At 47.3% G+C, this 25,631-nt stretch overlaps 1 protein-coding gene across 8 annotated transcripts; it reads right to left on the bottom strand.

Annotated features, from left to right (window-relative positions):
- Positions 1-38: 38 nt before the first annotated feature.
- Positions 39-24,747, bottom strand: LOC107321818 (prostaglandin E synthase 2). 8 transcript variants are annotated; one of them, XM_032448165.1, is made up of 16 exons: positions 24,730-24,747; positions 24,036-24,160; positions 21,988-22,112; positions 19,366-19,532; positions 19,084-19,207; positions 18,421-18,481; positions 15,574-15,647; positions 15,105-15,184; positions 13,909-14,091; positions 13,452-13,582; positions 12,950-13,034; positions 12,632-12,745; positions 12,150-12,335; positions 11,455-11,524; positions 10,259-10,380; positions 6,973-7,713 (listed from the first exon to the last, which is right to left on the bottom strand). In XM_032448165.1, exons 2-16 carry the CDS (start codon positions 24,131-24,133, stop codon positions 7,123-7,125), a joined length of 2,211 nt encoding a protein of 736 aa, XP_032304056.1. In that variant the 5' UTR covers positions 24,134-24,160; positions 24,730-24,747; the 3' UTR covers positions 6,973-7,122. The 8 variants fall into 8 exon arrangements, with proteins under 8 accessions (XP_032304058.1, XP_015734658.1, XP_032304056.1 ...); XM_015879168.2 differs by lacking the exon at positions 24,730-24,747 and adding an exon at positions 24,397-24,562; XM_015879169.2 differs by lacking the exon at positions 24,730-24,747 and adding an exon at positions 24,418-24,562.
- Between the last annotated feature and the right edge of the window lie 884 nt (positions 24,748-25,631).

Genomic DNA, 25,631 nt, shown 5'->3' with positions numbered 1-25,631 from the left:
CGCCGTCCCGCCCCGTCTCCACAGCGACGAGTCGCGCACAGCGTCACAGAAGCCTTTATCCTCACACAGCGGACACCAGAGCACAGCGCCCACAGCCCACGGCCCAGCAAAGGAAGGGCTGAAGGGGGCTCTCCCAGCACCGGGGATTCACCCCGATTCTATTACAGAAGAACTCGTCTTTAAAGTCCAGCATCAATGTCTCAGTCAGCAGAACAGATGGGTGGACGAATGGAGGAAGAGCCTGAAGCAAGAGCTGCTGAGAACGATCGGACCAGATGCAGCTGTAACACTAGTAGCCAAGCAAGCAGCCTGCATTACAGTGCTGTGCTCTGAGCACGGCTCCCACCTATAGTCTGCTCAGTGCTTCTTCAGCCCGAGCTGCTTCCTCCCCGCAGTGCCCCAAACTCCTCCTGTCCTGCCCCATCCTTCTCACATCTCACTCACACACTGCAGGATCCCTCTGCCCGCAGCTCAGGGCTCTGAACAGCACAGTCTGTGCCCGCACATCAGTTCCAGAGGTGTGATCAGTCCGTTCAACTCGTTAGAAGATAAAACACTATTCCTTCTTAAGGATTTTCCCCCATGCAAGTATCTCAGGAAGGAGGCTGCAGGTGGCATCAGGCTGCAGCTCTCTGAATGGCTTCCTCCATGCGCTGGTACCAAGGCTGGATCTTGGTGTGAACCATCATGTCGTCAAAGGCTTCCAGCCCCTCCATGACCCGGAGCACCCCATACACTGCCTGCACCAGGGGACAAAGATCAGAACAGCACTGAGAAAGGCAATGGTGGAGAAAGGCTCAGGCTATCAATGAGAGCCCAGAAAGCGAGGCTACAGCCTCGCTCCACAGCTCCGGTTAGTAAGGAAGATTGAATGGGCAAAAAGGTTGCATGAACACAAACTGCTACTTTAAGGAAATAGTTAAGAAAAGGACAGAATCTAAATGCAATTATGGAGCTGAATTTAAGCCAGCTCAGTATCAATCCCTGGTGGAAAATATTTCCCCTCCATTCCAGGGTAAGAATCACACTCTGCTCCTCAATGCTGCCCCCAAGGAGCACCTCCTCAGCACCAAGTGTAATGCAGCCTGTGCAGGTGTGAGGCTCTGTTCACCAGCAATCACTATCCACAGCGGTCATTCTGGTTTTCAAACTGCTCATCTCATGGTTCCACACAGCCTGTATCACTGTCCTGCAGATGGGCACTGCAGGCTCTTTGTAGAGAGCATTTTGCTAAAGGAAAACAGCAAACACTGCCCTGCTTTTGCTAAAGCATTCTACGTGCCTGTAGCTCGTGTAAATCACCTTCCCTATGTTCATATCCACCACTTCACAAGGATAAACAACAGGGTAATTTGCAATATATGTAACCACAGAAACAGGAATTAACCACTTATTAACTGCTTACCAAGTCAGCAAGGTTTGGCTGGCTTCCACCCATGAACAATCTATTTTTGCCAATGGCTTTTACCCACTTATCAACTGCTTCGTACAAATCCTGCCGGACATCATCTCGGAGGTGATGCCTAAAGAAAGAAAAAAACTAAACTGAAAAAACAGCTTTGGTTCTTTAACCCTTCATCATCTCTAATCTTTTGGGCTGGTCTTTGCAGGGGAAATCAGGAAGGTATTTTAAGGTGAAGGAGACAGCTAACGAGTAAAGAGCTGATGGGGAGTTCAGTATGTCCAGCTAGAGAAACAGAGCTGTTACATTGCATTACATAGTTTGGTTTCAAACTGAGGTTCAGCTCTTTAAGCTCTGGAATTCATAGCTACGGCCATTAGGGAGTTATGGCCATAGCTCAGTGGTACCAACCTTTTCTTCAGTCTCTTGCTAACGAAGAACATGGCAATGGCCCCCAGGTACTTGGCAATAAAACCTTCCAAAGTGCCAAACTTCCCCTCACGGACAATGTAATCAAAAGACGCCAAGGCTTCTTTGGGGGTGCGGTAAACGTTGGGGGAGATGAGGTGAACGAGCCAATCATCTGCCCATTTTCTCCACTGCATTTCTTCCCTGCAGGTATTGAAAGAGACATATCAGTGAGTGAGGTACGGAAAGCAGGGTTAGAGGAGGCACAGAGAATCACAGTGACATTAGCCAGAGGTTTTACAACTGTGTCAAAACCCCTACCTAAACACGTGCTTTGGTGACCTCTCTGAAATGCACTCAGGAGCATTATCTTCAGCAAGGCTCCTCCAATCTCCATCTGTAATTAAGACTGAAGATAGAGCACTAGCTTTTCCTTCCCCTGAGAACTAAAGCAGCAAGTACACCCTACAGAAACTTGTTTTCCATGGCATCCCTTGGTGACATAAAGGCTAAGAAAGAAACTGGAGGCAACTGAAGGCTGGTATGACCACAACAGGGGGAACTAGGTCACCCAGCTGCATGGTTTCAAATGATGTACAACACATAAGGACACACTAACTACCCAGGTTTTAGATATTGAGGGAGCATGGCAGGTGTTGTCAGCTCCCATAGGATTTAATACACACACTGCCATGAGGATACCTGGAGCAGGCTTGACACTACCTGAAGGACCCACAAACTTATGAGCACTTACACTCTCACTTCTTTGACAGGATAGACTCGCTTCGTCTCCTTCTCATCCAGCATGAGCCAGTATTTATTCCCATATTCAAGTACCTCCTTGCCTTGCTCAGTCACAGTTTTCATGGGAGGATAAAAGGACACAATTTCTTCTAGGCTGTTCTTCCTGTGGACAGAAATATGGTCAGCACCTGATCAGACTGCTACAAAACTGGGCGAGAGCAAAGAACACATTGACAGACAGAGACTTTAAAACATATTAGTCTAAGTGCACGTGGTTCCAAATTGTACCTGAACTAAGTTTTGCAAACACTTTGGAACAGCTGCTCTCCAACAGCTGTAAGAAGTTTATCTTGTCTGTGTCAGGGTGTTTTTGCAGGCATGAAACTTCCTACATTTCTCAAGTGGATCCAAAGGACAGGCCACAGCCAGAGAAATCTGATTGCACTCTGGACATTATGGCTAAACTTCAGCTGAGTTCTGGGGCTAAGCCCAGCACAAGCCTGGGCAGTTTTTATGCAAAGAAAATCTCACAGGTGAGATTCACAGGACCGGTCACATTAAATTCTTCTTGCATCATTTTGTTTCCTTACTTGGAAATGAGATAGGTCTTTATTGCGCTGATGATCACCGAAGAGTCATTCAACTGCTGAAAAACAGAATTCAAACAACATTTCAGACATTGGTGATACTGAAAAGGAATTTCCTCATCTTTCCCCCTGCATGCAGTGGCAGCCAGCCCTTCAGTGAGCTCTAAGAGAGCTGCAGCCAGGCCCCAGCCCCACAGTAACTTACCAGAGGGCTGCCAGCATCAGCCAGCAGGATGGGCACCTTCCTGTAGGCAGAGAATTTGATCTCTTTCCTCATTATTGGGTTCACTTCCACAATTTCATAGGGCAGCCCGTGATAATCCAGAAAAGCTCGGACCTTACTGCAGAAAGGACACGTCTTATATTGGTAGAGGGTGAGCTGCAGGTTCCCTGCAGGCAGCTGGGGAAGAAAAAAAACCAAAAGCTTTAGTTTCCTTCTAAAAAGTATAAACCCTATCAGGTGCCAGCGGTCGGTCAGACATTATAAAACATCGCAGACTTCTCGGTTTGCTCCTTCTTTGCGATGCATTTGGCTGCGCGGCCCCCAGCAGCAGCAACTCTGACAGGCCACACTGCACCCCCTGCAAGCTCCGTCTTTCTGACAGCCATTTCTTACTGCTCTTCCAGGGGAACAAGCCGAGGGTTCCTTTCACACCATTTTAAGCGGTTTCCCATCGAAAACGAGCCACCAACAGCCGTGAGCAGCTCGGACACGGCACAACCCGCCCCGCTCCTCCCCAGCCGCCCCTTCTCCCCCCGGTCCCGGCTCCTCGTTACCTCCGCGGCCTTGTGCTCCGTCAGGCGCTGCCGTGCCGCCATGCACAGCCCGGCTCCGCCGCCCAGCGCGAAGGCGGCGCCCAGCAGCAACCGGCCACCGCCGGCAGCAGCGCCCCGAGCCGCGCTGCACAACGAACGGCACGGGGCTCGTAACCGCCAGGGCGGCAGCAGCGCAGTGAGCCGGCAGGCACGGCCGGCAGCCGCCATCTTGAGTGAGGGTAGGGGCGGGAGGAGCGCGGGAGTGAGGCGGGGCGGGCACACGGCTACACGCCCCAACATGGCGGCCACAACATGGCGGCCGGGCTGAGCGGGGCTGCAGATACACGGCCCGGCTGGGTGTTGGCAGCGCTGCAGTGATAGAACGGGCCAACGGGGGTGGCGGCCATGTCGGGGCCCAACGGGGATCCGCACGTGGCGCTGGGCCCCGCCGGGCGGGACGGCGGCGATGAGGACGGGGACGGCTTCGGGGAGGAAGGTGCGTGCGGGCAGCGCGCTGTGCTCACCGGGACCCCCTGCACAGCCCGGGCGGGTCCCTTAGCGGGGCTGTGGGAGGCCCAGCAAGGCCCTCGAGGCTGCTTGGCTGCTCGGTGCCACGCGGTGATCCGTTGTGCAGGTGGCTGCGGCTGCGAGCTGCACTGTGGGCATCTCTGAGCTGAGCTGATTGTGTGAGCATTGCTTGGAGCGACACAAAGCGTCTCACAGCTGTAGCACGGCTGATGTTGCAGATGATGATGCAGTTGCACGGTCTTGGTGTTCAAGACCAGGTTGGACGGGGCCCTGGGCAACCTGATCTAGTAAAGGTGTATGTTTGGTGGCCCTGCCAGGCAGGGGGTTGGAACTACATGATCCTTGAGGTCCCTTCCAACCCGGGTCATTCTGTGGTTCTGTGGCTGATGGACGGTGCTGGTCACATCGCTGTGAAATGCCGTTGTACCGAAGCAAACACTTGGAACAGATTAAGTAAAGCATCAAGTAGGAAGGCAGCTGTCAGGATTACTTTGAATAAGTTTGGATTTAGCTTGCATTACCCAAAGTCTTAACGGTGCACAAAAACACTGGATGGACTCGGTGCTTCGCAGCTCCTTTCTGTGCTGTGTTGGCAGGCTGAACCCAGCCAGGCCTTAGTGAGTCATAACCCGGCCTGGGAGCCTTACACACGTAATTCACAGGATGTAAATGCTTGGCCATAATGCCTGCAGCCTCATCAGGAACGTTGATCCCTAAGGCAGCTCTAACTGCTGCCTTGTCCTTGGGATTTGGTCCTGTTTATACACTGATCGCTGGTGATCAGCCCATGGTCAGCTATTTCCATATGAGATCACAGGCTGTCAGACTGCCCAAAATGAGCACACTGCCCCTACGTAACCTGCCTTAGATCTTGTTACCAGTTCTTCAGCTTCCCATTGGTCTCATTTGACAAGTGAACTCAATACCTGCAGCGTTCCATTGCATTTTACTTTACCCACGTGGTGGCAGGTAAGAGCCCAAATGCTGTGGGCATTTTCTGTAAGAGCATCCATGACCTTCAGTGACTGCTTGCATTGAACAACCTCTTATCTCTCTTGCTTTTAGAATACGCAGCAATAAACTCCATGCTGGACCAGATCAGCTCCTGCTTGGATCACCTGGAGGAGAAGAACGACCACCTCCACGCCTGCCTGCAGGAGCTGCTGGAGTCCAACCGCCAGACCCGCCTGGAGTTCCAGCAGCAGAGCGAGCAGCACAGCGAGGGAGCTGACATGCAGGGCCCACAACCTCCTGTGTAGTGCCCCGGCCATACACTCGATTTCAAAGGGGGCAATTACTGGTCACTGGTTTATTGAAAATTGAAGAGTTACCTCCTGCCCATTATGTAATCCTTCCTGTGGTAGCACCCAGCCATTCACCTCCATGTTTTCTTTCCCTTAGCTGTGTGATAAGTGCACACAGATGAGTGTAGGAAACTCAGCTCTTTTTGCTTCCAGCATTAACGGAAGCGTGGCCATGTAACATGGTTGGAGCTGGGTGCACAAAGCCTGAGGCTGTACAGGTTGTTTGCAGGGAAGCTCTCTTCACAAAGTAGAAAAATGATCATGGTGTTTTGTACTGATTCCAGCTGGGGAATGCTACAGCTCCAGCCCCTTCCCTCACACCGCACACCAGGCAGGGGCTGTCCTGCCCCCAGGCTTTCTCTGGCAACTCTGGTCACAGACACAGAGTTATGGTGGGAAAGCACAGATCATCTCCTGACTTGAAACTACAGCTTCCCCATTATTCACATTCACTGCAAGTACTGACAGGTAGCCCCACATCACTGGACTTCCCTGTTCCCTTCCAGGCAGATAAGATGAGCTACCAAGGTGATGTTTTTGACTTGGGTGGCTTCTAATTCTAATTCCTTGAGCTGCCATTAAGGACTCAAGGCTCAGAGAGGCAGAGCAGCCTGGTTTTCCTTATAGAGCTGGTGACTATATGGTGCTCTGCCCGCCACAGGATGAGAGCAGAGCCCTCCCTGTATATTTTAACAGGAGTAATCACGAGCATTCTGGTTTGAAACTTAGTCAGGACGGCCTGGTGCCACCACTGTGAAGCAAGTCTGAACTATTCTAACCTCTGTAGAGTTAAAGGAGTTTTTGTGAAAATTGAAGTTACAAGGAATCTGTTTTATTAAAATCAATTGAAACAAAATTTGTTCCTGAGTCTCCACTATGAGAATAGACTGTATGAAGCCTCATAGTATTAACAAATGACCAAGATGCACGTTCTTGCCTAACTTAGGACACAGCACTGGTCCAAGAGTGTGCAGCCTTGAAAGAAAACCATTCTGAAGAGCAGAACTGGGCACAGTCTCCCAAGAAATCAACTTCTCTGCCTTGGAAGGAAGCAGAGAGGAACTACGGGTATAATTAGTAGAAGAAAATGGGGAAAAAAGTCTGGATCCATCTACTTCATGACCCAAATCCCCCATGGAAAGGAAAAATAACCACATTACATTCTTCTTCTGAGTTCAGCAATCAAAGCAGTCTTTCCACATTAACTGCAGTATCCAAACTATACAAGTAATAACCAACACCATTCCCATGTTAGACACGCTAAAGCCAGGCTTGTTTTATTCTTAAAATAAAAACAGCGGTAAAGTTGAAGGTTTTTGCTCTATTAAAAGACTCCGAAAATAAACATTTCCAGCAAATATCGTGTGTGAAGGGCTCTCCCTTTAAGGCCACTCTATCTGGGTTTGCGCCTAGAAGAGCGTCTGCACGCAGCAGAGGTCAGACTGGCGGTCTCACCTTTGGCAAGGGAGGAGGGCTCTGCTGCTGCCTCCTGGCCTCCGTGTGATGCCTCTTTCTGTCCCAGCTCCCCTCCGCTCCCTGGATCCTGGCAGTAGTCTGTGCCTTCCCCTTGCCTGGCTGCATTGGCTTCCTCCTCCTCCTCATACACAGCATGTCCCAACAACTCCCCCATGCCGCTGCTCTCTTCAGGGAGCGGGCAGCTTGCAGTGGATTTGCTCTCCTGGAGGCTTTCTTCTACAGCCACAATTCCACACACATCAGTCATGCTGGCCAGGCTTTTGCTCTCTGCCACAGAGGTGGCCAGCTTGCCCTTACCCTCTGGAGACCTCAAAGCTTGTTCTTGCAGTGCTGACAGCTCTGTACCCTCCTTGTCTATCCCATGGTTGACATTCATCTTCTTGCCGGTATCTTCTGATGGAGCAGGAGGCTGTTCCTGATCATCCAGCAATTGGGAGCTGGAGCTCTGGGAATGCAAGGGAGCCTCGGGACAGGCAGCTGCGGCACGATGCCTTGCCACCTTGTACCTCTGCAAACACAAACAAACCAACGTGAGAGACAAGTCCAGCCACATCGTGTCACCGCAGCGAGCCGCAGCTGGTCCAGGAAATCCTGCACAAAACCAACGTGAGTGACAGACTCTGCAAGGGCACAACCTGACTGAGCCGCTCTCCTGGCCTGGCTGCAGAGGCTTTCAAGCAGGGAAAGGTCAGCTCCTGTGAGAAAAAGCAGTGATATTAAAGATGTAATTACTCAGTGCTGAGTGAGCCCATGGCACACCTGTGGCTCCTGAGACAAAAGTCACGTCTGTTAACTGCTGATCTCAGTCAGGACTTTGTAGATACAACAGCACAAGTGACAGCTCTTGCTCCTGCTGCTGCCAGGACCTAACACTGTACATGCACTCTGGATACACCAGGCTATGCCCTGCCCTCACCTAGAGAGGAATGGTTTAATGTTTAACAGCCACAGCAAGACTTCAGTTGAAAGCTTAAGATTTTCCATTCTGCTGATATAAACCATGCAAAGCTGCTCACAGGAATCCTAAGATCTCAAGTATCCTCATCTTACAAGGAAATAAGGTTATCTCCAGAATAAAGCTTGGCACACACTCAGTAAAATGACTCATTTACATTAGCTACCATGCTAAACCAGTAGAGGTCTGTAAGGAGGTTAAAATGGCTACTGGCCATTTTCAAGACCGGATTTCAGGATAACGGTGATGCTGCGCAGCCGACATGCAGCAGGAAGCTGCTCTTTCAAGTCCCAGATGCAATACGAAGTAATACAACGATACAAAGCTCCTCTCCACAGCAGCTCCCTTTGCCATCAACTCCCTTTCATCCTTCTGCCACAAGGTGCCTCATTCTGGCTCTACCATCAGACCTTGCAATTCAACAGGATTATTTTAAGCACACCAGCTTTCACCACTGTCTAGGCTTGTTCTTTCCCTGCCCTCAAATGGTGGGATATGTGTAATATTGTAATGCACTGGAGCAAAGTTAGTGAGTCAAGTCATAACGCTGTATCCAAATTTAACCAGGCACAATCGTGCCAGTTTGTTTCCAGAGTGAAGCTGCAAACTGCCTCACCAGCAGACAGTTCTCTGCTTTTAGATCCTCTGTGAACCTACTCTGATATCACAGAATACTCTGAAACTGGAAATGATTTCATTCAGATTGTGACGCAGCCCAGCAGCACAGCTGTCAGCCTGCAGACATTTCAGGTTGGACTTCAGCCATAAATAATTCCTCTAAGTCACACCAGTGTCCATTTGAAGAGTATCTGATTTTAGCTTTTAAATGGGCCAGAAAGAAGGTACAGTCACTGCTGCTGCAGCTTCACTCCGTGCTGATCTAAAATAAGCCAGGAAAGCTGCAAGGCCAATTCCTTCATTCCAGAAATGACTAGCTGTGGGAGAGAATGAGCAACCCTCAAAGAACAGCTGCTTCTCCTGCTATTTGCCATTCCAAATCCACAGCTCTAAGTGTTGGCTTCTGCAGCAACCCCAACCCTTGCTGAAGGACACAGTGATTGATTGGGAACAACCTGTCTGAAAGAATAGCAGGAAAACTCTAAGATGCAACAATAGCTGGATACATCTACAGTCAGGAAACAGGTTTTGTGAGCTGGCAGGTAAAGTCAGCATGGGAGCCTCCCCTCTTTCCAGGGTGAGGGAGCACTGCTGTCCTACTGGGCAGTGCTAAGCAAAGGAGAGGGCAGAGCCAGTGCAAGTCCTGCACACCCACCTCAAGGTACCAATCCAGGCCACTCACAAACCAACAAGGACAGAACAACGGACATTCCAACCTTCCAAGACAGCCCAGCAGGGAAAGCTTCCTGATACGAAGCAACAAGTGGCAATGCTGCTTCTTCGGGTGAAACCAGTCAAGCAAAAGAACAGCATCAGCTGGTAGAGATTTATGCTGACGAGTTTCTAGGAAAGCACTGCAGACAGAATGACAGACCTCATGTTGCAGGCTGACCCTGGGGACCAAATGGGCTCTTTCAGCTCGTAGCTTCCATATCTCAGAGCACTGTGCTGTTACAGTTCCAGATTTCTAAGGTGAGGATCTGATTTTACCAGGCTCCTTCATGGATGAATCACACCCGAAATTTTGGCTAAAGGAGCTGTTCCTGCACTCATGGTTGTACTGCATGGAAAGATGCACAGGCACCAGCTCTCTTTAAAAGAATAGTTTCTTTGTGTTTTACTCTTTCCCCATTTTAACCCACCTGCAATCTGTCTAACAGGGAAAAGAAGAGGCTTAGACTGAACAACAGACTCTACAGGTTCAGCAAACAGATCAGACACTCTGAGGAAGACTTCCAACCAGAAACGGGCAACAAGATGACAGTAGCAGTAGCTGGGAAGCAGGACTGGGCTGGTTTTAGATCTAAAGGGGTGACAGGAGACAAGCACGGAGCACATCAGGAGAAAGCTGTGACACAACGGACACCAAGGGTGATGGAAATGAACTGAAGACGAGACAACTAACGTGGTGGATTCACTGAAGAGACACGCACAGGGGTAGTAACAAATGCCAGGCCATGCAATCGCCAAAGGGTCTAACCTGAAAGTTCTCAAAATGCATCAGGGACTTGCAGTGTGCGAGCCGGGCAGCAGAGTCGCTATGGTAGAATTTGTGACACAGCCTGCAGAGGTAACCTGCGACGGGGACCAGAAAATCCAGGCCTGTGAAACGGGAGGGGAAGGGAAATCACAGATCACATTGAATGGAACTCAAAATAATGAAAGTATGTTAAAAGGGAAATTAAACAAAGGAAGGAGGGAAGAAGAAAGGAAATTGGAAAGCTTTGCTTCTGTTAATGAGGGGTTTGCAAGACGACTTGCTGAATATCTTGTCTTACCATGGGATGGCTGTGCGCTTGATATTCAGAGAGAAATGTGGCTGCCAGAGCAAAGGAACTACACATAGCATTAAGGGGGGAAAAAAGAAAGGAATACAATGGAAAACTACAGAGAACATGTGATCTAATGCAATGGGATCAAACCAAGCAGAAGACAGCAGGCGCGCAAGAGGAACACGCAGAGAACATTCACAGCATGAATCATTATTCCATCTGCCACACGACAGTGGAAGGTTACAGCGATATGGGAGATTGGTGTAAACAGCACTCTCCTCGGGCACAAAATGGCCTCCACAGAGCTGCCCTCTGCACAATACAAGTGGCCGTTGGAGGTTTGAAGTCAGAATCACTTACAAGGTGGGGACAAGAGGGAGCCATCTGGAGGCAGTGCTGCCCCCAGCCCAGCAACATGTCTGAATAACCACTAAGTAGAATGTGGGGGTTCCAAAGCAGATGAAACACGCACAGTTTGGGCTCTAGCAGAGAGCTCGATGCCGTCAGTACTGTTCAGTATCTCCATATAGGCTGTATTTCTGCTGGAAAGTGTCCTCTCCAAATGCTTTCAGGCTCCATTTTTCCAGAGTATCCCTCATCTTTTACCTAGTTTCTTCAGTACTCCTATCCCATTTGCTCTGCTCCCTGCCTTGGTAAGATATCTCGCTCACACCACTTCTTCCTCAAAGGGAAAAGCAGCTGACAAACATCCACCACATCCCTTATCATCAGCTTAGAGTAACTTGGCCCCTTCTCCACACAGCAGTGACCTGCAACAGTCTGATGCAGAAGCTGAAGCAACATAACCAAAGAATTTGTAACAGCAGCAGATAGGGACCATCCTCTCTCATGGCACGCAGCCGGAGAACATTCGGTGGGCCTTAGTGCTTCTGTGTTTGCTTACCATAGGCTGTATCTGGACAATACTTCTCACTTCCTTTGTAATCCTCCAAAGACACTTCCTTCAGCCCAGTCTGGAAACCAAAAGAGCATTAGTGCCTAACATAGATATGTCAATTCCCTTCCATTGTTCTGGTAAACTCTGAAGCAAAACAGAGGATTCATATACCAGAAGTGGAGCTGCATAACATCTGGCTAGGGCCAGACACCCAATGTCAGACACCACTTCATGGCAAGGGTTAAAAACATCCCTTACATTCTGAGCCTGAAGTAGTTTAGCCGTGTACCTCCTCTTGGTAACAGCTCTTTACTGGGAAAACTGTATTTATCAAGTTAAACCTCCACACATATGTTTGCCATGAGACCAAGCTGCTGCTGGGCTATTCAAAGAGACTATGTCGTCTTTGATAGAAATTTGTTCCCTTGAAAAAAACACCACTTATGCTCCTCAACAACAAGGTAATGTTTGAAGGCATCAGTAGGAGCTGTACAGCACAACAGAAATACCCTTCTGCATCCACAGGTAGTGTTTGATTCTCTTTTGCACTGTCCTGTGCCCTGGAACTCCGGGGCCCTCACCCTCCTGCTGCAGGGTGGCACTAGACTCTAAACCCTGAGCTCAAGCAAACAAGAACAACCAAAGTCACACGAGCCCACAGCAGATTCTCAGATAGATAAGTCCTCATTTGCAAGGCATACCTGCTTGGCAGCAGAATCCTCATTTTCTACCAGCACTACATCAAGGTCTTCCCCCTCACCAGTTCCCTCCTCTTCTTCCTCCTCCTCTTCCTCCTCTTCATCGTCTTCAAAACAGCCAACAGCATCCACTGTGATCAACTCCTCTGAATCTTCAGGGCTTCCCAATTCCTTCTCTCCCAGTCTCACCTGTCAGGTACAGAAAAGAAAGAACAAATCAACTCGGCACTCTCCATCTAAGCACAGAAGACCCCAGGCTCTGAACAGACCACATCTGATGAGTAGATGGGACTGCAAAGAGAGGCACTTGCTTGCAGACACATCCACTTCCTTTCTCTTTTTCACACAACTTCTTCAACAAACTGGGTTTGGAGAACTGCATGCCTTCCCTTTATTCCCGCAATAGCCAGGGAAGCTGAAAGCTAACTTGATCTGCAGTGTAGCTGCCTCCAGCGCTGGGTGGCTCTCTACTCAGGCAGCATTACCTCTTTGGCTTTCTGTTTATGCTCAGGGGACTTCATATGCTCCACAAACTTGCGAGGGGTCTTGAAATGGCGGCTGCAGACAGTGCAGAAAGGACGAAGTGAGCGTTTGGCCAGCTAAAGAGAGAGAGAGGAGAAGACCAGCCAGTCACAAGAGGCACCACTCTGACGAAATACAGCTTAATCTTGGGTAAAACAGTCAGTCACAGGACTGTGTCTAAAACAGGCAAACCACAAAAAAAAGAGTCTCATTTTCTGGAGAAAGGGCTCCTATCTGTGAAAATGTCAGTGCAAAGGAAAAATCTGTGCTATGGTTATTACCTTGTGTTCTTGGGTCCTGCGATGTTTGATCAGATCCCCCGTGAAGTGTATCTGACAGGTGTTACACCACCGCTGCTGGCTCTCTCTGAAGTGACAACAGAAACATCTGTAAGTCATAACTTTTTACATTCCCCATAGAACACTGCAATGTGTAATTTGGTTCAGCATTATTTTCCTCAATATCACCAACTTTATATGCTTGGATTTATATTTTCTGTTTTCCAGCCCCTTACCTAGGGAATATAGCCCACACAGACAGAAAGGCATCAGTTAAAACAACTCTCCAATTTGATCTACTGCATTAAGAACTATATGCCAGGTCAAAGTAGACAGTACTATCCTTTATCAAGAAGGAAGATGCCAGAAACAGGCTAAGGTCTCTGAAACAAGACGGGTTTTGTACGTTACCCTGGAGCACAGGGGCACCCTGGTGCACTGAGGAATTTTGGAACTAATGTAGAACCTTGCTGAGATTGTGTTTGCTACATCAACCAACGCTCACCCATCTTTCTCCGCCAGCAACTTCTGCTCCTTCACCATAGGCAGTAGTGAAACAAAACAAACATTGCTCATGTGCTGAATCTCCCCAAGTCGCTGCTGGTGCTGAATTCCAGCCATGTGGGCTTGGAAATTCTAAGAAAAGGTTAAGAGAAAGATCCATTTAAAAATATTCAAAATACAGAATAATAATAGGCATGAGCTACACTTTCCATTCTCTTAAATGCGGTATAACAATGAAATGGTATAAAAGCTTAAGACCACGGCTGCCTGGGGATCCACCCACACTTGTTCTCTAGCAGGTTGCTTGCCAGCTCCTCAAAAGGAGTTTGCTTTATCTGCACACTTATCATTATTTTTCTTATGCTCCTCTGGCTTACAAATCCTGCGATGCACCTCCCCAGCTGGCCATCCAATTCACTTCTCCTTCATTCATCCCAGTCAGACCCTTGGATTTATACCTGCTGATTGCAGCAGTTGGTCTTGCAGATGTAACAGTAGAATTTAAGGGCTGATTCAGGGCTGGGATCAGCTGTGCCCATCTCGCAGGTCCACTGCCCTGGTTTCAGAGCCGTTGTACTGATAGCTCTGCTCTCGCTACTCTGCTGGATAGTCACTTTCAGTGAACCTCCAGAGCTCAACACCTGCCAAAAGAAGGAGTCAATATTAAGTCAAAACTCTCAGTTGAAGACACTAAAACACTTGCATTTTAGATGTGCCCTAAGCTCTCCACCCCTTAAGAAAGTGCACTTAAGCTAGAATCCACAGGAGACTGATAAGACTCTCACAGCATGCATCTTCTCCCAGCACTGCTAGATCACAAATCCCTGTGTCATAATACCAGGCCTAGCAGTACTAATGGTTGTTTCTTCAGCCTCAGTACAGTGTACGACCCACTTAGTGAAGACAAACGTTGTTTGGTTCCTTGGTAAGGGACACCATCAGCTCAGGCTTCCCCACAGAACAAAGGAAGCTCAGAATCACATCTGACAGAGAAAGAAATTCATACAAGGGCAGGATGACACAATTCATCACATGACCACAAATGTCTCCAGCAAAGGAAGTTGTGAGTCTGATTCATGCAATGGGTTAAACTTTATCTTTTTTTTGCAGATTTAAACAACAAAAGATCTGGTTTAACATGTAGCACAAGGGCCAGGTGTTTCATGTAAAAGACTCTCATGTTGTGAGCTTCACCCATCTCTCACTTTTCCCAAGCTGCCTTTCAGAAGCATAGACTCCCACTACCCGCAATGGCAAGTTTCATAGGAGGTGCACATCTACTACCATCACCCCATTTTTTTCACATCTATTCTTCAGCAACAAAAGGTGTATTTTTAGCTATGTCCCTTTAGTATAGATATTTTTTAATGGTTCTTTCAATTAATCTTTCCATCCAAGTACTGAAGTCTTAGCAGACCCCAGCGTTCACAAACAGGCAGCAGTAGGTGAGGTACAGAAGCAGCAAGTCAGAGCAGACTGCACAATGATTGCAGACATATTATGCCTCATTGCCAGGGACAACAGCTTACAGCAGGAGACAGAGCTCCAGACGTGGGTGCCATCTGGTTCCCAGTGGCAACGGGCATCTCTGTGATGGAGTGGGAGGTTTTATGTTCTGTACCACCCCAGCCTGCATGGAACAGCATCTACTCACCTCAGGAGCCTTTGGTTCCTCAGAGAATTTCCTCTCTTTAGAGAGACTTTCAGCTGCGTACTGCTTTACATTATTTGTACCTAGGGACAGAGAGTCTTTTCAGCTGCCTTTAATCAAAATAGCCACAAGAGAAAAAAAAAAGAAAAAGCAAAGAACAAAGCAGCAGGTGAATGAAGTCAGGGAGCTTTCCTCACAATGCTGCTGGCCATAAGCCCAGCTTACAAACCTGTTTCCAAATACGCTCCATTAAAGGGGAAACTCTTCTTATCATTTGCATTTGCTAGGCAACAGCAACAGCTTTTAGGGGACTATGTTTGGATCTGGTTCCTACATCTTCTCCTCCTTTCCCCACCCTTTATGTGGGGGAGGACATTTCTGAAGACTCACAGGATCTGAAGGTGCTGAATGTTAAATGCAGCTCAGGCAGGGAGCGTCCTAAAAATACAAATCATGGTGCCTAGGAACTCACCATCAGCTTGGACATGGGTGCTCAATTCTTCCTTGCTGCCTGCTGCATTCTCTAGTGCAGACTCTTCAGTCACACTTAAAAGATATCAAGAAAACAACCTTATTTGTAATGTTATAAGACCAAGAGATTCAAAAGACAAAGGCATAGGTTGGAATCTAGGCTATCACACTCTTCACTAAATCCCCCAAATCAGAAAGCTACTGGATGTGTATTGCAGGCAGAGATTCAGCAGAAATGAATGAAAACAATGGAGAATGGCATTCTAGGACAGATTCAGAAGCAGCAGCCAAGTAATCAGGACAGGAAAGTTAGAACTGATTCTCTGAATCACTGCCCTCTTCCATGTGAGAACTGCAGGGAAATAAGCTCATACAGGCTATATTCTTAGTAGGAGCTCTGAGAGCTCATTCCTTTCCTGACTGGCAACCTGCAGGGAATCTGCAGTACCTGGACATCACTCCAGGTTGCTCTTGTGCATGAAGGGATGTCAGAACTGAACCTGTCAGAACTGAACAGTTTCTCCATTATATTTCTCTGGGATTTCATCATAACTGCCTGCTCTAATTGTTTCAATAGTGTTTTATTCCAGATTCCCTAGAGCTCTGCTTTTGGGGAAAGTGGAGCTCTACGAGACACACATCAAACAATTTTGCTTTGTTTGCATTGGTGCTACTGATCTGCTAAGGAGAAAAAAGATCCTGAGGAGATCGCTGAGAAAAAAAAGTAAGCTGACTTGCAGAGGGCACAGAATGTACTTTACAACATCTTTCTCTATCCTCCATTTTTTCCCATAAAGATAATACTTTCACCATGGTTTGAATGCCTTCTCTTTCAGGCCAACCCAATATCCCACGTGCTGGCATCCTTCTGCCAACAGGGAGCAACACATTCTGCACAGACAAGAATCCAGACCGTGCAGGTACTGAATCCTGCGATCAAAAGTATCACATAATTTATCAGATTGATAAGTGATAATGTAACTGGGTTACACAGCTATAAATATGCAGCAGAGTTTGGGCAGTGCAAGCATGAAGAAAACAAGAATGGTTGGCATTAACATTATTTGTCAAGTAGTGCCAACAGGCTCAATGCTATACCACACACAGATGGTGCCAGCACTCCAGGGCAAGGGTTTGCAGTTTAAACTGAAAGTCTAGGGAGCAATCTAAAGGAGCAAAAGCCATCGCAAGCAGGAGCCGAGAAGGAAATGGTGTTATATGGATACTTGTCAGGCCATGCTAGAAGAACTGGGTGTTCAAGGAGGATTTGAAGATAAGTGCTTTCCACACCAGAATGAGGATGCTGTTCCAGGCATACAGATGGCACATAGGAGAAAAAGCAGAAGTGGGAAAAAACCTGAAGTGAAGGAGGAGGCTGGTATTCCTGGCCAATGGAAAATGGAATGATGAAACAAGAAATAAAAGTGTGGCACGAAGTGGGGCAGACCTATCCTCATCTGTGAAAGGCAACATTAGAACAGTAAACTGTGTTTCTCAGAGACCCATCACCTGTTCATTAAAAGTAAACAGACACTTCAAACAAAGCTAAGGAGTCAAATATTCCAACCAAATAGCAGCCATAAGACATGAATCAAATCTGGCATTCCTCAGCTACTGCTTCGGAAAGGATGTTCCCAATAGCAGGTTTGCTGCACTGAGATCTGTCATTCCTCACACGTGATACTTATTAAATTGTATGTAACAGGACTTTGATTGTTACCTACTAAATATTAATGTAATTAACTTTAGCAAACAGATTAACAAAACATATGCTCAAAAAGCATTTGACTTAGCCTAAACTGAATTTATGCACTCTTTTGCTAGTTCACAGTCCATAATTCACAATGGTCTCTGCTCACATAATATTTATCACTCTTTAATGTTTTACACGATGAAAGTAATATCGGAACATCAAAGTGATCTTGGAACGTTCTCCCTGAAGCTAACTATTAATCTCTAATCTACAGATGGGAAACCAGAGAGGTGAAGAAACGTGTCCAGAACCACGCGGTGAATTGTTAACAGGGAAGATAAGAGGACCCAGGAGCCCTGACTCATAGTCATTAACATATGTCGGAGAATTCTCAATTCAATGCCTCCAGAAATCTTTATTCACTCCTTCCTGTTCTCCCCCTGCAATAGCTAACAGTGACAGCTCTGGAAGAAGGACAGCACTGTACAGATGGCATGAGCTCTGTTACATGCCTTCCCACTAGATGGCAATACAGCCTTGTCTGCTTCTTCCTGCACCCTTTGGAATGCAGGGGGTGCCAAGACAGGCCTGCAAAGAAGCCCTTGCAGATAATAGGATTGCCCTTATTTATTTTTACCCAACAGACAGGGGTACTGGCAAGAGAATCTTTGCAGAAGGGATATTGATTCCCTTCCCTTTCCCATTCCTCAAAAAAAAAAACCCCTATGTTCTCTTACACCTGCCATAACCTAGCACAAGGCCTTTCCTCTCTGCTGATACCTGGCTGCTCATTTCCCCTTATGGCACTTAGGCAAGAAAATTAAGAGAAATAGCTCAGAATGTTAAAGCTCTCTCTGCTTCCTACAATAATTCTGGCAAGAGAACACAGGAGCAAGCGTGACTTGGTTGCATACTTGCATAACACGTATCTTTTCTTTTTCATTCCTATCCTTGTGTCACCTACAACAGAACCCCCTACAAACACCCTGGATCTCAGTTAGCATCAACAGATTTCCTGAGCTGTTCACAACCCTTTGAAATACCTCCTAGATGCCAGACATCAGACCAGTACAGTACTGCGCTAATTGCAGGAAAATAAAATTAGACAATAATGCTAAAGCCGGTAACTATTTCAATACCACATTCAATAAATACCTCTTCAGTCTTTTTGCTGCAGGCTCAGTGTTCAGTACAGATTCTGCTGGAGTTCTTGGCTCTGCAGGAACACAGAAGATTTCCTTAGTAAAGCTGACCATGCCACCTTAAGCATGTCCCCTACATGAATGGCCAATGCCCATAAAGCTATTATAGAACGAATAATAACACACACTTGCTTATTCTAAATTTGAAAACCACAGTGATAAGGTTGAATAACAAAAGAAATTAATAATGACCCAAGAGATTTGAATTTTATTGCAGCTGTGATCGTAAGAGGTGTGGTCCAGTAAGAAATCCGTGCTGATTGCAACTGGTTCTGTCTCAGGTGTTTAGTCTGTGAGACATTCAGTTCATCATGTTCAAGGCCACGTGGAAACTTGAATTTCAAACCAGTTTATTTTTCTTCCATCATCTTAAAAGAAGCTCATTGTCAGGGTGCCTTTGAAGAGCCTTCCATGCAAGGGATACACAGCAGGCTTATAATACAAGTACACTTTTTACCTGGATATTTTAAAAGCACCAAAAGCTGTGACAGCTAATTTTGGTATTTGCAGTTAGAGAGAAGGGTAAGACTACAGCTGTGTCTGGTCTTTGCTGCAGGAATAGCCAAGAGGAGTTTATCATCTAGAAGCATTTGTTTCACTATAGGCTCACTCTTACCTGTGAGCAGGGAGTTGTTCTGCTCCGACCCTGCTCGCAGTTCCCCTCTAAATTCATCACCATGCATGTGAGATGAAGAACCCGCATCCAGCTCCCGCTTCCTGTCAGGGAGCCTCTGGAAGTCCTGCAACAGGCAGAGTGTCTCAGGAGAAGGCACAGCCCAACTGTGGAAGTCTATCTTATCCAGCTCATCTTTTTGACAGTTTTATCTACAGTTCAGTCAACTGCTCTAAGTGCTAAAGGAGCACTGAACTCCAAAATGGTCTGAAGTTTTGAGCCCACCTTGCGAAACATCCGGTTCTGCCGCTGGAAGGGAAGGTTGGGGAAGCCCATACGAGTGGGCTTTAATGAGACCCCAACAGGTGGTGGCCCCAGGAGGGAATGCCTCGTAGCCTGAGGGAAAAACTGCTGCAGTGCTGGGGCTGTCATGTTAAATCCACGCAGGTTTCCTACAAATGCAAACACAGCACATCAGCACCCTGCAGCACGCAAGAGAGAGAGAGAAAATCTTACCCCCACATACACAGCAGGGAGAAGGGAAGGGCTCATCCGCACAAGACAGTGTCTTTCCCTGGGTGCAGTATGACTGCTCTGTGCTTTACCCTTTTTAGTCTCCATTGAACAAGTTGATGTGATAGCAACTATTACTATACATTGAGCCATGTAATTATAATCGTCCCTGCAGGCTAGGATCATTAGAGCAATTATCTGATCTGAGCACACTAGTACTTATGTTTGCATCAAAGCAAGGTATGGTTTTACAGAATTTCTCAGTAAAAAAGGGAAATTCATCCCACGTTTGTGCAGCTGACAGCTCACACCATGGCGTGGCTGCTATTTAACATGGGCCAGCAACAGCATCTCATTGAAAACAACACCAGACTTTTCAAACAGGAGATTTCACAGTCTTCTCCGCCATCCAGTTATCATACAAGCTCAATGTGTCAACCTGAACGCAGACACTTGAGAAGCTGCCATTTCCAATTATAATGCTCTGCTTTCTGAACAGTGCTTCTCAGCATCCACAGACTACTGAGTCTCAAGAGTTCCTAACAAAGGTGGTCCTTGCTAACCCCATTTCAGGGGTGAGGGAATGGAAGTGCACAGATGTCTCAGCTGCACCCTCAGAATCTGCCCACCATTCTGAGAACCTGGACTTACACTGCAGCTTTTTCCTTCTCGCTTAAATTACTGCACACTCTGGCTGTTTAGCAGCTGTTAAAACAAGCCAGGGAAGTTTGGATAGAGGCAGACAAAATCTGAAGTCAAGCTACACTGCTGAAAGCCTGGAACACAACAGGAAGCATTTCCTCACGTTTGCCTTCAGAACTAATCTAATCTCTTACTGCTTAGCATAAATGATCTCTTACTGTAAAAATACATAGAGGCATTTAAAAAGACAATAAGGCAAGAATTCAGCTCCTGCTCTTGCTTTACATCCTTTAAAGAACTATATGCATATTTCAAGTGAAGTATTTATTTTTCCCTATTCCTACTGCTGAAGCCACGTACAATGAATTATTCATCCCAATGTCTCCCAGGTTCAGAACTACTACAGCATCAAATATTCTTACACGGTAACCCAAACCTGAAAGGACAAAAAAAATCAGATCTCTAAGAAGGACCACACTGAGCACCACATCTGTACTACACACTACCCACAGCTGGTGCAGTCACTGAAAGACAAGTCAGAACTCAACTCAGTGTGTAGAGTTGAAAAGAGAGAGGAACAACACCAAATCCAAGTGCTGCTGAGCACTCATTAATAAGCCTTCTCCTGTTTTCATACCTAATTTGCCTCAGGCCTTTGGCATCCTATTTAAATACAACTTCTCAGTAAGAGATTTTGCTTTAGAGAAGAGGCCAGGCAATGCAAACACCAATGTATTTGAAAGGAGAATGACTGGCTCTTCATCAAACTTCTTTTCCTCTGCCACAGACATGCACTTCAATCTGGATATACATTCACAGTATGATTTGTTTTTTATTACTGTAAGTTTCCCTACAACCTGACAGAGATCTACAGAGAGCCACTGGAGTCACTATGGAGCCCTCTATTAAATGGGCAAGAGAACAATATGCAGAATAAATCTATTGTCTACACATATGGGCACAATTCATACATAAGACAAACATTCAAGGCATTCATCTAAAGTAGGAACTTGAAAACCATCCCAGGTACTGATCTTCTGTGCTGAAAACAGCTGCCAGTTAAAGATATTAGGGAAAAAGCTCTGTTTGTATGTTCCTATCTTTATGTTAGCAATGCTATTATTAAGGCACCTTCATAAATTTGTTTGGAAAATGTACCAAAAAAATCGACTTTTGGAAATATAATGATAGCAAAGCGGTGATACTACAGTCCATACAAATGGCAGTCAGTTCAGGGGATCAAAATTGCACACAATTGAAACCTAAATCACTTTTCACCACAATATCCTTTATTTATCTGCACTCCAACAAGATTAGACAAAGACAAGCACCTATTTCTGCAAACAATGTTAGCATACACATAACAAATGATGAAATAAATTAAGTCTTCCTAATGAAATAAGCTGATTTAGGGGGAAAAAACAACTATTTTCCTTCATATATTGATGAAAAATGCTCTTTCCACCAATTCTATGAGAAAATCATTTTCCAATGCATGTATTTAGCATTAATTATTAACCTGGTAGCTTCTAGTGCTATCCTCAATTGTGAACATTTAGGAACGTGGGATTTTCACCAAGTGAAGAACTTCCATAATGTGTAATATGTACAGATTTGAAGGGGAAAAAGACAACAAACAAAAACGCCAAATGCAAGGACTGCAATGGTTAAGGAAGAAACAGCCACACTGTGGTTTCAAGCCATGAAGAATGATTAAATAACTGCAGTAAGCGTCTCCCATAACGACAGTACCTTGCATCTGTTGCATGAGTAAGGCCCGCTGAAGCATAGGATTGGCATTGAGTAGGGATGGTTGGTTTGTTGCCCGTAAGCTCAGCATCTGTTGCTGTTGCGGTGGTGGCGGCGGTGGCAAACCACTGGAAAAGAGGGTATTACTCATAAGAATCCAATCAAAACCGTACACCTAATTTTCAGGCACTTGACAAGTATACAACAGAGCAGCAGAGAGTCGAAATGCTCATATACATGCATGACAAGATACCGTACACCAACACTGTATCCTCTTTCTTTCACTCTCCTGGAATTTCCAGAGCTGACAGATTGTCTATCAAGAAATGTGCGGTCAGAGAGACCTCCTCAGCACCAAACCCACATAGAGCCTGTCAAGCAGCATTAAAAATACACACCCAGGAGCTGACTGCAGTTCTACAGCATTATGCAGCAGCTCTTCGGTCAAAACCACTCATCTAAATTAGCAGCTACATTTAATAACGACAAAAGTTCAGACAAACAGGGAGTTCTCAGCAGCTTAAAGAACATTTTCCAAAACCTACACCTCCCACATGGAGCCAGACAGGTCATAACTGTAAATGGTGCCCCCTAACTGCAAGAACAGGGCGATAAAATGAAGCACAGCCTTTGCATTTAAAACACCAGGAGGAAGAATCGTGCTGAAAAGGACTCCCTGGTCCCAAGGAGGGTGGAGCAAACAGGAGACAAAAGTCTGAGGGAAGCAGCACGCATTTCTTTCTCCAGGCAATCACTTCTGCAGGCAATAGCAAGGTCAGGGCCTCCTCTAAAAACGACTGCTGACACAGCTAAATCTGTCAGGGCTGCAAAGAGGTACAAACATGGATCAAAATAACCGTGTTAACAACAAAAAAATAACAACCCAACCTCTTAACAGATTTTACAGCAGCGAATCTTCACGCTCGCTGTGTTACATTGTGCCAGTCTCAGAGCTAAGAAATTTGTGCTGGAAAAATCTTACATTGAGAGGTACCTGAGAATTACATGCTACTTCTCAATCAGCCTCATTATGGCACGTTAATGGTTAGTTTTAGAGATTAAAAAAAAGATTTAGTGAGATTAATACTTCCAGAACAGAAAGATTCTCTCATTTTCAAAACCACACGCTTTGCAAAGCCGTTTTTCTAACTTATTAAATCAGAAAATTTGCTTTCCTCTTGAAATCACACCCTATTGCTGTGAATTTCCACAGCGTAAGGCTTCACAGGGCCCAGCCACTGCAATTAAACACATCATTTCAGAGCATTTTTTCTGAGTTCAATGAATCTCAGCTCATCGGGGACGACCGCTCCATCCCACACAGCTGCTTTCTCCCTTGTATATTTTTTAGGACCTCCTGCTTATCTGCCTCTTCATTGCTGCCAGACACCATTTGTTCTTTATTTTTTAATGGAAATACCATTCTCCCCCCCTTAACCGTTCAAGCCCCAGCTGTGGTACCACAGCACAGGTAAGTTGTACAGCATCCAACGACCCCGTCTCCTGAGCAGGAGATTGGGGGGGGAGAGGATAGAAGGGAATACAAAATAAAGCAAGCAGAAGTTCAATCAGTGTAATATGGATGTAAAAATTAAAAATAAAATAAAATAGTGAAGCACGTCCCTGTTTAACACGGTATATTTCTGAGAGAAAAGGCATTCTCCATTATCCAGAGACCCCCCCCCCCGCGAGCAGGGAGGGAGGGGAGGTGAAGGGAGGCCTCTGCCTCGGAGCATCCCTTTATCCCTGGGCTCTGCCCTGTTTCAATGCTCGCTGTACGGCTCTCACTCCCCCCCTCCAGCCCAGCACCCCGCGGTGCGGCCTCCCCACAGCGCGGCCCGGCCCGCCGCCCCTCGGCCCGAAACCCCTCATCCCCCCCAACGCCTCCGGGCCTTCATCCCCCCCTTTCCCGGCCTGCAGTCCCCCGTTTCCCTTTGTCGCCTTCCCCGCCTGGGGAGGGCAGGCACGGAGCCAGGCTTCGGCCGGAGGCGGAGGAGAGCGGTTCCCTCGGGACAGGCCCGCGATCCCCGGCCTCGCGTAGCGGCGCTTACCGGCCTCCCTGCTGCGCCGGGGGGTGGTGGTGGTGCTGCTGCTGGAGGAGGTGCTGGAGCTGCAGCAGCTGCTGCTGGAACTGCTGCTGGTTGAACATGGCTGGGGAGCTCCGAGCGGGGCGAGCCTGACACAAAACGCGGCAGGGAGAGGGAGGCAGCGGCGCGGCTCAGCCCAGCAGCCATGGAGCAGGGGAGCCGCCGCCGCCGCCCATTCATTCACTGAGCCGATCCCCCCTTTCCTCCTCCTCCTCCTTCCCCCCGGGGTCATCGCAAAGCGGCAGCCCGCGGAGGTTTCCAAACCCCACCTCCTAAAACCCGCTCCCACCCTCCCCTTCCTTCCCCTGCCCGCCGGCACACTCACATCGCGCCCCGCGGCTCTCACCGCTCCCGGCCGCCCGCCTCCATCTTCCCCGGGAGGACACCGGCCCAGCCCCGCAACCCGGGCACCAGCGGCTCCTTCTGGAGGGGCTGCAGGACCCGGCCGCACCCCCTGCTCCGGGAGAGCGGCCCTGCAAGGCGGGCATCACCCCTACAAGGCGGGCATCACCCCCGCAGCCTCCTCCCGCAGCGCCCCGACTCGCAACACCCCCATTTCTCGTCTCTTGCACACAGGAGTGGGGGGTCCCGTCCCTTGGGAGACCTGGGAGGGGATGGGCACCATCTGTGCGGGGCTGGAGAGGGGATAATTACTGACCAGCTGAAGTGTGGGGAGCAGGTGGTCTCCAACCGCGTTAGTTTGCTGGTTTTTTGTCTTTTTAAATGGTCCGGGGGAATCTCTGGTGACTCTGAAAACAAGAGTTAAAAATCCCCAACCAGCGGCCCCGTGGCTGTTTGCTGTGTCATATCTTGGCGAGGCTGCCACGAGAATCTGAAAGAAAACAAGCAACTTTTGTAGCACTGCTCTGCACCATACACCAAAATGACTTTATTAGCAGGTCCATCCACCTGTGCTTTATTTGTTTATTATCACCAGAGTTTGTCACAAAACCACCCTTCCAGCACCTGTTTTCTGTGAGCAGTGACTTAATTTTAACCATGTCCAACACACACGGCCTCTGTGTGAAAAAATATTGTGGCTGTCATTCCTTATATTACTCCTAGTGAGGGTAAAGATGCATTTCCGCTCATTGCCATTCCAGAGAATCCATCCTGAAATAATTTACTTTATAAATAGTCTTATTATCTGAGCCAATAAAGACCTCTTGACTCATTAAAGGGCCCCAGGATTGATTGGTAGGTGAAAGTATTGCGAGCTGAACACAACTCCTGGTGATGTACAGTTAGCACTAACAGTTTTCAACACAACCACATGTGCTGATTTTTCCTTTGGGCCTTTTCATACTGTCCTGATTCTACGGTCATCAATCTGGAGATGACCATCCACATCCATCAGTGACTGTCATGGTCATGCTCCTTTATACTGTCAAAGCTGCCCATGCACAGAGGAAACACTCTCCTGTTAAGCATTGAAGCTCAAGTACCATCACATAGAATGCATACATGGAACAGAAAACATGTTGAGTCTTTCAGATGAATTTGCATATTGATCCTTTTTGCTCTTGTAACTACGCTGCTACAGCATTTACCAGTGGCAAG

Source organism: Coturnix japonica, chromosome 17 (genome assembly GCF_001577835.2).
Source record: "Coturnix japonica isolate 7356 chromosome 17, Coturnix japonica 2.1, whole genome shotgun sequence".
In the NCBI taxonomy this organism is placed as follows: domain Eukaryota; kingdom Metazoa; phylum Chordata; class Aves; order Galliformes; family Phasianidae; genus Coturnix; species Coturnix japonica.
The sequence above is the reverse complement of the archived record's forward strand: the minus strand, read 5'-3'. Positions and strand labels throughout refer to the sequence as shown.

Excerpts from the sequence above, each read along its gene's own strand:
- LOC107321818 (XM_032448165.1), bottom strand. The coding sequence starts at position 24,133 with ATGTTCAACCAGCAGCAGTTCCAGCAGCAGCTGCTGCAGCTCCAGCAC. Across the intron at positions 10,381-11,454 it reads TTGTCCAGATACAGCCTATG|GCCTGGATTTTCTGGTCCCC; the intron begins GTAAGCAAACAC and ends CCCGTTTCACAG. Across the intron at positions 7,714-10,258 it reads TGCATTTTGAGAACTTTCAG|AGGTACAAGGTGGCAAGGCA; the intron begins GTTAGACCCTTT and ends TTGTGTTTGCAG.